General features: G+C 38.9%; 2 protein-coding genes across 6 annotated transcripts; one reads left to right on the top strand and one right to left on the bottom strand.

Moving 5' to 3' along the window:
* Positions 1 to 262: 262 nt before the first annotated feature.
* Positions 263 to 5141, bottom strand: tctn2 (tectonic family member 2). 5 transcript variants are annotated; one of them, XM_078789313.1, is made up of 15 exons: positions 4727 to 5141; positions 3902 to 4002; positions 3615 to 3811; positions 3419 to 3539; positions 3177 to 3330; positions 3009 to 3092; positions 2815 to 2937; positions 2664 to 2738; positions 2282 to 2377; positions 2080 to 2197; positions 1899 to 1948; positions 1660 to 1801; positions 1465 to 1590; positions 1161 to 1249; positions 263 to 693 (listed from the first exon to the last, which is right to left on the bottom strand). In XM_078789313.1, the coding sequence occupies exons 1-15, from the start codon at positions 4788 to 4790 to the stop codon at positions 572 to 574; spliced, it is 1662 nt and encodes a 553-aa protein (XP_078645439.1). In that variant the 5' UTR covers positions 4791 to 5141; the 3' UTR covers positions 263 to 571. The 5 variants fall into 5 exon arrangements, with proteins under 5 accessions (XP_078645439.1, XP_078645435.1, XP_078645436.1 ...); XM_078789309.1 differs by having other exon boundaries at positions 1899 to 2002; positions 4727 to 5140; XM_078789310.1 differs by having other exon boundaries at positions 1899 to 2002; positions 2821 to 2937; positions 4727 to 5140.
* A 359-nt stretch (positions 5142 to 5500) lies between these two features.
* Positions 5501 to 13217, top strand: atp6v0a2b (ATPase H+ transporting V0 subunit a2b). The gene is made up of 20 exons (XM_058071089.2): positions 5501 to 6069; positions 6290 to 6368; positions 6720 to 6817; positions 6896 to 7033; positions 7128 to 7225; positions 7475 to 7601; positions 8152 to 8234; positions 8342 to 8435; positions 9629 to 9841; positions 9956 to 10106; positions 10257 to 10396; positions 10483 to 10640; positions 10794 to 10884; positions 11613 to 11731; positions 11809 to 12019; positions 12186 to 12305; positions 12390 to 12509; positions 12651 to 12768; positions 12854 to 13025; positions 13104 to 13217. Exons 1-20 carry the CDS (start codon positions 5953 to 5955, stop codon positions 13204 to 13206), a joined length of 2550 nt encoding a protein of 849 aa, XP_057927072.2. The 5' UTR covers positions 5501 to 5952; the 3' UTR covers positions 13207 to 13217.
* The last annotated feature ends 965 nt before the right edge of the window (positions 13218 to 14182 follow it).

Below are 14182 nucleotides of genomic sequence, written 5' to 3'. Positions count from 1 at the left end.
GAGAGCCACTGCATCGTCCAAGAAAACTATGACAATAGTCATGCTCCTGTCAAGCATGGGGTCTGCCTTGGAGTTGTCAAAGGTACTTGAAGCCATAAACTCATAAGCACTGTAAAGTGGTTAATTTATGACATTTCAGCAATATCATTAGATCTCTTTGTATGTTAGTTGTGGTGGTGGTGACATCAGGTATCAGGAAGGCACTCGCTCACTGCACTGCATTGGTTTAAAAAAGCGCAACAATAAAAGCCTTAAAAAAATCATCATCTTGACAAAGTGTCATTTTATTACAAAATGGTGCACCAACCGCTTTACACAATATATGCATGAACCAGCAGTGGCAACTGGGACTGCTTATGAGTGAGATTCACCCCACGGTCACTGCTATATGACTTTTATTTATGCAAGTCCATAGCCTGTGTGTACTTGTGGGCTGCGCCTTGTATACTGTACAAATTGCAAAAAGTAAAGCTACCCTTAGGGAATTATAAAAGTTTGTTCTTCATAAATACATACAGAAACTATTTACACAGCTGTCTAATTTTCCTACAGAAGTGCAAAGAATCCTTGGTTACAGAGAGGCACTATTCCAAGCCTGTCGGATTTGCCTCCAGGGAGTTCCAAGAAGTGATGCAGTGATGAGTAGGAATACCAAGATAAGGCCTTTAGCCAGTGACTGAGAATGTGGCTCACCTAAAAACAAGATCACATTGTGTGAGTTTTATGTACTAACCAAACTAACACAATGTACATGGAACAACAGAATAAAACACTATATTCAATGGACTGAATTTGAACCACTGTCACTGATTCTCGTTTCTTAAATGGGCTTTCGCTTTGTGCATTTCTACCTTATAGGTACTGAAATCACTTTAACACAGTAACTAGAGGTTCGGTATTTTACCCAAGGATAGTGGGGACTAACGATCAAACCAACAACTCAGGTTTGGAGCTGACCAGCCATACCGTCCATTTCTTACCGCTCTCACTCTCACACCGTTGTCCAGCTATATAAAATATAGCGGCTGGGTCTTAATGAACTTACAGGAAATGTTTTTGTTCTACCTTTTACCATATGTCTAGTACATATAAAGGATATCTATTTCTGTATACATACACGGTCTAGTAGAAAATAAAGCATTGAGTGGTTAAATTCTCACCAGTGTAATACTTGGTAAAGGGAAAGGCGAGCTGAGGCCAGCATATGTCATTCCTGTTGCAATCATACTCTGTAAAGTTGATCTGGAATCTGAGAAAAATAAAGAGCACACAATTACATAAATATATACAATACGAATACAGAATGCTGCTTACATTATTGCTGTGTGTTTATTATAAACAATAAAATAGAAAAGCTAAGAAGCTAATAATTGTAAATAACAATTGTTGATCTATGGAGATGTGGTGGAAAAATCCTATTTTTTTTTCTGTAATATATATTTTGAAGTGTTCTTTGTGTTTTACCTGTTTTTTGGAGGTCCAGCATTGATAGGAATGTCAATAAAGGTAACTGAAGAGGTGACAGGAAACAACTGGGTCTCTGTGATATCCCCTCCTCCAAACTCAAATGTCCAGGTGGACAGAGTGGAGCTAAAAGTGAAAAAGTAATTAGTACACAACACCAATGCACTGCATCAATGATAGAGTGTTTGTACACACCGAACTTCTATAGTTTGGATATTTCTTTGGGGATTTCCATCAATCATTCCAGCGACAAAAGTCCAAATGTGGATATGAATATGAGATGGAATCTCGCTGCATCTGCCTTTTCCATCTTCAGATGTTTCGCTTGCGTTCATAACTAAAATTCAGTTCCAATGACAGGAAAGCAGACCTAGTTCATTCAATGATCTCATTAGACATACACGGAAGATAATGATTTATTTTCCAAGACTTACAGCCTATGTTGAGCCAGTCTGCTTTGGTTTGAAAATTTGGGTTCCCACTCCTAGCAACATACATGGCTGTTACCAAGGTTGCTTGAAGTGAATGAACAGTCTTTCTATGGGAGACAAGACATTCTGCTTTGCTCAAACACATATAATATAGATAGATGTTAAACCATAACAAGGCACTCACCTGAGGAGATCACAGTGACTCATGTTGTTCATGTTGACGGGCAATAGGCATCCTGATGTTGAATTCTCAGCAAATATAATTGGTTGTTTCTCAGCGGTGAAACACAGGCCCTCATTCACTTTCACATACAACAGAGATAAGTGTTGATTGTGTTGTAATAATGTTTTTTTTAATTTTCAATTATCAACAAAACAGCTATCACCTGGTTTCCAGAGATTGATGGATGTCCTCTCCACAGAGAAAGTACCACTTTGTGTGTCCTCAATTCCTGCAATGATGAGTCTTCCCACCTGATAACCTGGCATGCCAGTAGTTGTGCATTAACAGGGTATCTTATAATGCAGTGAACATAGGTTGTATTTTTTCTTGTATCTATGCCAGTGACATGGGGACAATGACAGGCAGAGAGCAATTAAATGTTCTTCCACATGATTACAGAGGGCATGTAATTAACCTATGTACCCACTTGTTGCCATTCATTTTTCTTTGGTGGTGCACTGTCAGATTTTGCCAATGAAAAACATATGCTTACACTCAATGTTCTTATGGATAGAATACATTTTCTAGGGGCAAAGTCCTCTCACCTGGGTTGCCGGAGTTTGACTCGCTCATAAGTTCTTCAGACAGGAAGACAGCAGAATACCTTGTAGTTAAGACCACTGCAAGAAGAAACAAAAATATAAAACAAAGCCAACAGATATTAATTAAAGATGGTCATGTGTTATTGGCACATACCCTTACCATTCACACTGATTGTCCCGACGGAGCGAGTCAGTATTATTCTTGTGATGCTATTTCCTTTCCAGAAGAATTTGTAATCCAAAGCCAGGTTCACATTTTCACACTCCTGTGCCTTGGCTGAAGTGAGATACATTAATTTAAAACAGAGTCTAAGTCAATGTAGCAACGATATGTTTCAATATTTCTACCTGACGTAATACCTGATTCGCCACTTGATATGAATCCAGTCAAATCCTTAACCAATTTATCAATCACTTCCACTGTGACTTCACCTAAAGTAGCACAAAGAACTGATTTATTTAAACCATAATGTTTAATGGTAATATTACACCAGTGTGTAAATATTTAATACATACCCCCTTGCCCACTGTTCACTCGAATCTGTAAATCTGATGGAAGCGTTTGTAAAGGGTAACCAGCTGGACAAGACTGAAGCAGGGTTACACATTTGTAGCTAAAATTCTCCAAAAAGGCAACTGGAGCATTGTAAATACAATGTCCAAGTGCCATCTGTGTACACATAATTGAGAGATTTGGCAACATTCTCACAAAACACATCAAACACATCATTGTGACTAATTAATTTCACACGACTCACCTGAGGAATAGTGAATAACTGATTGTTCATAGTGAAAATGGGACTTCCCTGGCGGTAGATATCAACTTGTATCGGTGTTGACAAACTAGGCTTTTTAAAGGATGTGTGAGGCTTTGTTAATCTGGACAAATAAAATGATTTTAAAAAACATAATATATAATAACGTGAAAAATAAATAAACTCAATCTTGGCCTACATTTCCTCTCCATGGTAGAAGAGCCCGAGATAAGGGTTGTTTTCGGGTGGAGAGATGACACATAAAAATGGAAACCAATCTGGAGAGTCTTCTTTCTGTGCAGAACAGTGATAGTCCGGCACTTGAGAGATCTGTCCACCAAAGGGTCCCGAGAGGCAGTGAGACTCAAAGAGCATCAATTCCTCAGTTGAACAGTCCTGTTGAAATGATCAGAAACAACATGTCACGAATAAATACAGACACAAATATGCTATCTTAACCTGCTTTTTTTTTTTTTTTGCAAGTACCTTGTCACAGCAACAGCGGATATCACATATTCTATCAGTGAAGTCACAGGGACAGGAGCCCAGCGGCTGGTACACTTGGTTTGGGATGACAGTTTTGTTGTCTACAATGGACAGGAGATTAACATGTAAATGTGATTTTTTTATATGATGCCCAAAGTGATCCGGGATTATCAGGAAGCAAAAGAGCATAAATCTTGGCCTGGATCAGCAAGATGTGTCACCTACACTGGCAGATACTACTGGTGTGGTGCGATACCACTATATTTGGTATCGTTCCCAGTAAATACAGGACCAGTATCGCAGTTAGCGATACTTTTCTAAAATTAAGTTCAATCAATCTTAATCAATCTAAATATGAATTAATTGTTATGACAATTTTTGTGATTTGCCTTTTAGATTATTAATCAGTTAAAATCCATTTCACTTCATTGCACATCGCACTTCTGTTTATTCAACAGCTAAAACGTTAAAATTATAATTCCATAACAAATATTATAAAATATATTTTTTAATTGTCTGTTCAAGTATAGCATGGATTGGACATGGACGGTCAGAATTGTCAGAATCCACAGTGTTTCCTGAGCTTTATATGAAGGAGGGCCAATGCCTCGACCAACAACAAAATGTGTTAAAAATGACCATGTTTCTAGTGGGAATATGTGAACTTTTCTGGAAAACTGTATCTACCTGATACATCTGACGGTAACACAGTGTGCACATTCAAAGTGATGTATTTTGTGTTGCCATGTAAAAGCGCAGTAATTTTTTGTTCAGTAGCAATGATACAGGTCTGGCTTAACGCATACTATGTGTAACTGTACTTACCAACAGTTTGCGCATCAGTCAAGGAAAACAGCAAAAACAGGAAATGTGGCACCATCTTGGGCATTCTGTTTATGAAGAATCATGAAGAAGTTGAAGACGATTTTGATCCATCAGTCGAAATTCGAATTTTCCAAAACATATCTAATAGCCTGTGCTTCCAAAAGCATTAACTTGCACTAGCTTTCGTGACGCTGGGCCCTGTTACTTAGCGACGGCACACGGTGACGTACATTTTTAGGCGACTTTTTCTTAGCAAGCTACTAAGGCGATTCGTTTATTTGTCTTTATAAAAACACAATTTTATGAATATTTTTTAGCGAATACAAATAATTAACAGCTTCGCTCTCGTAATTTCCAGAAAAATAACAACCAATGCCGCCGCGCAGTGAATTGTACGTACATCCTGTTTTGACAAATCATTTCCGGGTGAACAGTTAACTGGAGTATAGCTCCACAATACGCCGAATTAAAAAATAATTCGGTGAGTAAATAAATGCATTTATACTTCGATGTTTTTTCATGTTGAAATTACCGTACTTGATGTGAAATTATTGGTAAACCATATTTCACTACTCGTTTGTAATTAAGAAACAAATACAATTATGTCACTTTAATATAATTAGCAAACATATAGTAGTAAATACGGACAAACGTGTTAATACACATTTTATTTATTTCATTGACGTTGGACGTTATTTCGCCACAAAAAGTGTCAGCTATAGATCCTCAATGCGCAGACTCCAGATGGCGTTGCTGATTGGTTAGCTTTAGAACACCTATTGTATGCACAGCCGTCCTGCAAGCTATCCACATTCAACTGTATAGTGACGTGGATGATGACGACGTCTGTTAAAACTTTATAAAGTACAAAGACGTGCATACAAATTGGCTTGAATTCTTGCTGGTTAATAGTGACCCGAGTATTTGAGGGCTCACGCTGTCTAGTCGTTTTTTTGGGAAGTAGTTCTTTTTTGTCCACTAATACAAAAAGCATAGCGTTTAGCACTTAGCTGGTGTAACGAGAGCAACCTGTGTATGCACAGCGCAAGGAAGTTTATCAAGTCAAATATAAGTGTACCACAGGATTCTGAATATGAAACTGGTTGAACCGGACTGGACTTGAGAGACCATGGTTGATATTTAATCCACAGAAACGGTAGCCGATCAGTTTGTTAGCTTGTTAACATTAGCCACTCAACACAGACATCAAGTTGCAAACTGTCAAAATGGGCTCTCTGCTGCGGGGTGAAGAAATGTGTTTGGCTCAACTGTTTCTCCAATCTGGATCGGCATACGACTGCATCGGTGAACTTGGAGAACTGGGCATTGTGGAGTTCAGAGACGTAAGTAACGAAAAGCTATGCAGTCGTTTGGCGTGAAAAATTCCCTCAAACTAACGTTCCGTTTGCTGGGAAAATAGAAAAGGCAGATGCTACAGTTTGTAAAATAAAATGTAGACCTACAAATATCTATTAAATGTTACAGAGCAGGATTGAATTACTATTCATTCTCTTTCATCTCGTTAACTGACCACTGTTATTTTGTCTCCTGTACCTCTTTCAGCTCAATCCCAGTGTTAATGCATTTCAGCGAAAATATGTCAATGAGATCAAAAGATGTGAGGAGATGGAGAGAATCCTTGGTGGGTATTTATTCATCTGTAACAAAAGACGATAGGGCTCAGTTGAGCAATGAAAGTTAATTTGTTAACATTGTAAGACAGAAGCTGGACAAAACTAATTGCATGCATTCGAAGTACGAAAACAAACAAACAAAAAAAAAACCCACAGCGCTCTTCGTATTAAATTCATCTGAAGTGGCTGCAGTCATGAGAAAGAGATTCAGCCTATCTCTAAACTGAGCTCTGTTTAGTCAATCGAGTACAAAATTGAGCTGTTTGCTTTACAATGCTTTTTAGAGGTTGTTAATAACATCTGGATGGTACACGATGATGTCATAGGCAAATTAAAAGTGTGCTTTCTATTATCAATAGGCTACCTGTTAAGAGAAATCAAGAAAGCTGACATTTCATTGCCAGAAGGAGATGTGAATCCAGTGGCTCCTTTACCTAAACATGTGATGGGCATAATGGTATGTCTGCCGCGTTTATTACAATTTTCTACTCTTGATCACCATCACATTGGTCTTGTATGCGTTTGGTTTTTGCAGGAGCAACTGCAGAGGCTAGAAGTGGAGTTAGGTGAGGTCATGAGGAATAAGGAGCGGTTGCAGAAGAATCTGTTGGAACTCATCGAGTACACACACATGCTGCGCATCACTCGCAACTTTGGGCAAAGAAACGTTGAGGTTAGTAGGTCACAGTGTAGTAGCTGGAGCTGTGTATACAACATTTGAGATTGTTTTTTTGTTAATGTTGTTTTAAATACTGTGTGATCTCCAGAGAGAGCCGCTGCAAGTCACATATGAGGAGTTTCCTTTTCTAGAAAAACACAACTTGATGGACTACAGCAGCATGCAGAGGCTTGGAGCCAAACTGGGGTAAAAAAAATTTAATTGCACTTAGTAGCACAGTGTTACTGTGATGTCAACCGACTTTCTGTGTGTGATTACATATTATGCTGATTAGTTAGGCGTTATATAGATTCTACTTTGGTAGATTCAGAGTTTGGTGACAAATGTTAAATACACTCTTGTTCCCCAAAGAGGGTATGCCATACCTGCCAATTTTAATGCTAAAATGTCACACAACCATGGCTGTTTTTTAATATTCTTCTAATTCTCTTACAGTTTTATTTCTGGACTCATCCAGAGGGTGAAAATTGAGGCCTTTGAGAGGATGCTGTGGAGAGTGTGCAAAGGCTACACCATTCTAAGCTATGCAGAAGTCGAGGAGTATCTTGAAGATTCTGATACTGTAGGTCACACAAGATGGTTCCTGTTAGCTACATAACTGTGTGAGTTTTAGGGCCTGGTTACATGAGATACATCTTGCAAAGAAGGCAGTTTAGTTTCTTTGAGTTTAAAATAAATGCCATGTAGCGGTGCTGAAACAGTTCTCATTCGTGGTGAGCCGCAAGAAACTCATTTGCAATTGGTCAAATTAAATATACTGTAGCTCACCAAACACCAGTCCCAAAGTAAACCCAGTACAAACCAAATAAACTAGACTCAAAAGAAGTATAAATGGCCGCTACAAGCTTAAAATAAGGCTGTTTCTCCTCAGTTTGAGAGCAGCACGACAAGGCTGGTGGCTCTTGCATCTATTTTGGATTCGTCCCGAAGCCATAAAGTCATTATTTGCCTCAAAGACATGTGGTGGTGGCAGTTATTACACTGCAGTATTTAGCACAACTATCGCTAGGGAAATTTGTTTACAGATCCAGGTTTGTATAAATTGCATGGTTTGAATGGATTAAGGATATTCTTAATGAAGCATCTGTTTTTCTCATATTTTCTGTGTGTAGGGGGAGCCCACCAAAAGCGTGGTGTTTTTGATCTCTTACTGGGGTGAGCAGATTGGCCAGAAAGTAAAGAAGATCTGTGACTGGTAAACATTCCACACTATTGTAGACTAGACTAGATTAGGTTTTTGTGTAAATTGCAAGCAAAAGCCACAAATTAAGAGTACTATATCTGTTTTCTATCCATCTCTAGCTACCACTGTCATGTGTATCCATATCCCAGTAGCAACGAGGAGAGGAACGATGTCGTGCAAGGATTAAGTACTCGCATTCAGGACCTGCACACTGTACGTCTTCATTTACATCATATTTTTTTCATGCACCGGTTTAATTGGTGACAGAATACCTGTTTGGTCTGTTTCTTGGTCAGTGACTAAATGTTCTACCTGGAAATGCATTGACTCTCATCTTGTTAAAATATAATCTGCAGGGGTTAAATGTGATCTGTTAGTGTTTGCCTTTGGGATGAAAGACAAGTGGCAACAAGGAAACATCGCCTACACATAATAAGTAGACAGTAACTGTTAAAAACACAAAAGTTGCTTAAATTAATATGACGCCATGTCATGTAAACATCAAGAATTCGATGAACCCAATTCCAAGCCAATGAACATCTTTTTGAATGCAGCCTATTAGACCATGACGTGCAGGCGCTGTAGTTCTCAACCAAAGGTGCTGGTACATTTGAATATCATCCAGCATAAGTTTACACTGAACAGATTTGTTATAACATTTATTGTATAGTAAACATCCCGAGTATCTTTGCTTTAAGAAAGTGTTTGTATGCAGTTACGGCCAAAAATACTGGCATGCCAAAGATGAATAGAAAAGTAGCCACATAGTCTCTTTTTAAATCATTAACCAATTTCCTCTAAGGTAGAGAATTCAGCCAAGCTTTTGCTAGCTTTAAGCCTCTGTGACTGAAATATCTAATTGCTGTCACTCCCTGTAGCACATGATCAACATGAGACCCTGGCTTGAAAGAGTTTTTTTTTTCCTTACTAACATTCATACCTTCCTTAACTGTCTCACTTCTAGACTTCAGAGCATTAACATCTGTGAATGCTGAAATGTTATTGTAGTCGGACATTTTCATCTATTTATATGTCCTCCTCTTCTTCTTTCTACTACTTATTCCGCCTCATTTTATGTCTGTTTGTTTCTTTCGGCTTTTTCCTGATTACGGAGTCGCCACAGCAGAACTTTTTGAGCCGCATACTGATTTTTGGCTGGAGCCCTTTAAATTCTAGATGCCCTTCCTGACGAATACCGATGATGCTTACTAGTGGAGATTCGAACCCGGGGCTCCAAAGTCCAGAACACTAACCACTACACCACGGCGGGCTCAACCAAATCAAAATCCAAATGTTGAGCTCACTGTAACTTAAATATTCAAATGTAATGTCCTGTGTATGTTATATTTAATATGATACATATTTATATGAAGACATGAAACCCGATGTCCCTATGTTGTTTGCAGGTACTTCATAGAACTGAGGACTACCTTAAGCAGGTCCTGATTAATGCATCAGAATCAGTCTACACCTGGGTCATACAGGTCAAGAAGATGAAAGCTATCTATTACATCCTCAACCAGTGTAGTTTTGATGTCACCAACAAGTGTCTGATTGCTGAGGTATGGTGCCCTATCAATGAGCTTCCAGCCCTGAGAAGAGCACTAGAAGATGGATCGGTAAATAAACTGCTACAGGCTTTTTTACCTAAAGTTGATGGCTTTTCCATTTGGAGGGATTGTACTGATAACCGTTTATGTTTGATTGTATGGTTTTCCTCCTTTGTGCTACAGAAGAAAAGTGGATCCACCGTTCCCTCCTTTGTTAATCGCATCCCTACTAACGACGCTCCACCCACACTGATAAGATCCAACAAATTTACTGCTGGCTTCCAGAACATTGTTGATGCATATGGGGTGGGCACATACAGAGAAGTCAACCCTGGTAAATTTTTATTATGTTTTGGTAGCCCAAGTTTCCTAACGGTTATTGCTATTATCATTATCATTCACTAATGCCCGATGTTTTTAGAGGTACTGTATCATATATGTCTGTTGCTAATGCTTGTCTTGACCTCCTCCCATTTTATTCTAGCTCCTTTCACAATCATCACGTTCCCCTTCCTGTTTGCTGTGATGTTTGGAGACCTGGGTCACGGTCTTCTTATGGCTTCCTTTGCGTTCTGGATGGTGTTATATGAGAACAACCGCAAACTGAAGAACACCAGAAATGAAGTAAATATGAAATGACGTCTTTAAAACATGTTTTATTGGATTTTACAGTTGTTCCCACATTTAATTAATTGTATGTGCACATGCAGATCTGGAACACATTTTTTGAGGGCCGTTACATCATCCTCTTGATGGGCCTCTTCTCTGTCTACACTGGCCTCATATACAATGACTGTTTCTCCAAGTCCATCAACATCTTTGGTTCTGGATGGAGTGTGAAAGCCATGTTCACAGCTCAAGCATGGAAGTAGGTATTTCACAAAGATCATTTTAAATGGGGGGTGGAGACAGGACACAACTAATTCAGAAAAAACAGTCTGGTGTGTTTTAAGATAAAAATCTGTTGAATGTTCTAGTATTGCATTTAGCTCATAATTCTGATTTAATCTTCATCTACTAGAGTCGAAGATGTCAACAGGAATAGCCTTCTTACTCTGGATCCAAATGTTACTGGAGTTTTCAATGGACCATATCCTCTCGGAATTGACCCAGTGAGTATTAAGTATATTAGGTCTTTGTTTGTTACCATTTTCCCATCCCAAAGTCCCATCTTTGTTCTTCTAGGTCTTTCTTGAAAGAGTTTTATATTTTATATTGTATCTTCTTAATTTAGTTTCTGAACAGTCTTTGTCGTCTCATTTGTCTTTTTTTTTAGTAATGTTCATTGTAAATTGCGAACGCTGAAAGATGGTCACTGATGTCATTATTTAGCAGGCCACCATTCATTCATTCATTCATTTTCTACCGCTTATCCTCATGAGGGTCACGGGTGGGCATGCTGGAGCCTATCCCAGCTGTCTTCGGGCGAGAGGCGGCGTACACCCTGGCCTGGTCACCAGCCAATCACAGGGCACATATAGACAAACAACCATTCACACTCACATTCAATTTGGAGTCGCCAATTAACCTAGCATGTTTTTGGAATGTGGGAGGAAACCGGAGTACCCCGAGAAAACCCACACATGCATGGGGAGAACATGCAAACTCCACACAGAGATGGCCGAGGGTGGAATCGAGGGTCTCCTAGCTGTGAGGCTTGGCGGGCCACTCGTAGTGTTGTTATCAAAGTCATTAGTTATTATATTATTGATTAGGGGTGGCACTGTGGTCTGATAACTTTGGAATCTGACTTTTTTTTTAATTACATATTGTCCTTTATTTGGATGTTGTAGCTTCTTTGTGTTACATATGTAAATCACATTGTTTTGTCTTCATTAAGATCTGGAACTTGGCATCCAACCGGCTTACGTTTCTGAACTCCTATAAGATGAAAATGTCTGTGATATTGGGCATCATTCATATGAGCTTTGGGGTGATCCTAAGCACTTTTAATCATTTGTAAGTATTTAGTTCTTCTATTTTGAAAGCAAGCTGTTTTACTTGATTGCCCTCCTGATTCTCATTTCCAAAAATAGGCACTTTAGAAGGAGGCACAATATCTACTTGGTATTCCTCCCAGAACTCCTGTACCTGCTCTGTCTGTTTGGCTACCTGGTATTCATGATACTCTACAAGTGGCTCTTCTTCTCTGCCAACAACTCCAGACACGCTCCCAGCATCCTCATTCACTTTATAAACATGTTCCTAATGCAAGGTGATGCAGTACAACCCCTCTTTCCTGGACAGGTGAGAAACTAATAGCGCCACATCTTACTAAACAGACATTTGTAATTTGAAACATAGAAGTCATCAACACGTTATGTGAAAAACTGACCCATTTACTACTTTATGCATCTGGGGCATTACTTTATACAAATGTCTAATGAAGTTGAGTGTTGTTTTGTGTTTCCAGAGTGGCCTGCAGATGTTTCTAGTGGTCATAGCTGTACTGTCAGTGCCTGTCTTACTCCTGGGGAAACCACTCTACCTCTATTGGCTTCACAATGGAAGTCATCGGCTAAGAATGTACAGGGTGAGGAATGTGATCGTCAGACAGTCATATTATAGTTTATAGTTTGATCGGGCAAATCTGAGTCAGCCATATTCATGTTCTCAGGGATATGAGCTTGTGCGTCGTAGCAGTGAAGAGGAACTCTTCTTGTTGCGGACTCATGACATGGAGGAGGGCAGCAGTCATAGTGAGCTCTCTACTAGCGGAGAGCAGCACACAGAGGAGGTCAGCATGGCAATAGTCTCAAATCTTATATATATATATATATATATATTATTATTATTTTTTTTAATACATATATTTTTTAATATATATTGTGTCCCAGTCACAATTAGTGTTTGTGTTTTGTTTTTGTCATTGTAACAGTTTGACTTTGCTGATGAGTTCCTGCATCAGGCCATTCACACTATAGAGTACTGTCTGGGGTGCATTTCCAATACAGCCTCTTACCTCAGGCTCTGGGCTCTGAGTCTGGCACACGCCCGTAAGTATAAGGTGGACCATGATAGACCTCCCAAGTTGTTTGATTTTAGAATGTTTGAGTCATATAAGCACTTTTCACCTCCCAGAGCTATCTGAGGTGTTGTGGACCATGGTGATGCGAGTAGGACTACGAATGGAAACAAGTCTTGGGGTTTTATTCCTGGTGCCAGTGTTTGGTCTGTTTGCCGTTCTTACTGTGTCCATCCTGCTGGTGATGGAGGGCCTGTCTGCTTTCCTCCATGCCCTTCGGCTGCACTGGTGAGGCACCATGAGCATGACATGAATGATGCTGGTTTTTCAGCACATGAAGTACAAATAATATTTTTCCTCCCTCAGGGTAGAGTTTCAGAATAAATTCTACAGCGGGACCGGAGTCAAGTTTTGCCCTTTTTCCTTCTCTCTTCTGCCCTCCAGCTTTGAACAGGAAGGCTTACTGTGACAGACATTTTGTTGGTTAAGAAAGCTAAAATGTGATTGATTAGTCCAGTTATTTCATAAATTGACTTGGAATTTTTTGCTCAACTCTTACACCTTTTAAAAATATTATGACTGCAACACAATTATTAAGTATTTGCAAGACCACTGCCGTTTTAAATTGTCCATAGGTATGAATGTGAGTGTGAATGGCTGTTTGTCTATATGTGCCCTGGGATTGGCTGGCGACCAGTCCAGGGTGTACAGCTGGGATAGGCTCCAGCACGCCCGCGACTCTTGTGAGGATAAGCGGTAGAAATTGAATGAATGAATGAATGAACACTGCCAGTATGAAATGTACCCAAACTACTGTTATTCTATTGATACACTATACAGTATATAACAGTCTGTTTTGTAGTTTGAGCCGTATGCCTCAGTTGAAAGTATTTTGTACAGTTAAGGAATTAATATAGAAAGACAGTTTTCTTATTGGGCTTCATTGGTAATATGTGTATGAGGAAGCACATGTCCTGAATCAAGAACAGATGAACAGAAGATAAAGTGATTTTTTTGCACAATTAGTTATGGTTATTGCCTGCGATTTAGTATTTATAAATTATTTTTTTAAACACTCCTTAGCTTCATTATTTATTTGAATCCTACTGTGTCCATAAATTCATTTTCTTTTGCTTTTTCCCAATTTTCACTTTTTTGGTAGATTTGGTTTCCAAATTTGTAGAGCGCAGTCCTACAATATCGTTTGCACCGCTTCAATCACACAATAAATGAGTCCTCAGTTAGCCTTGTCTTCATTTCTGATACCAAAATACTTGATGAGATGTGATGTTTTTCTTGTTTTTAATTGAAAGTGCTCAAGGACGTAGATGATATGTAAATACCTTGGCTTAATTATTTTTTTAAATGTATTTTTAAATGCTTGTTAATTAAAGATGATTGTACAGTTCATGTTTTTATTAAAATTTTACTTCAATAAATTCACA

This window comes from Doryrhamphus excisus, linkage group LG3 (assembly GCF_037039965.1).
Source record: "Doryrhamphus excisus strain RoL-2023G ecotype Guam linkage group LG3, RoL_Dexc_Guam_v1.1, whole genome shotgun sequence".
In the NCBI taxonomy this organism is placed as follows: domain Eukaryota; kingdom Metazoa; phylum Chordata; class Actinopteri; order Syngnathiformes; family Syngnathidae; genus Doryrhamphus; species Doryrhamphus excisus.
The sequence above is the reverse complement of the archived record's forward strand: the minus strand, read 5'-3'. Positions and strand labels throughout refer to the sequence as shown.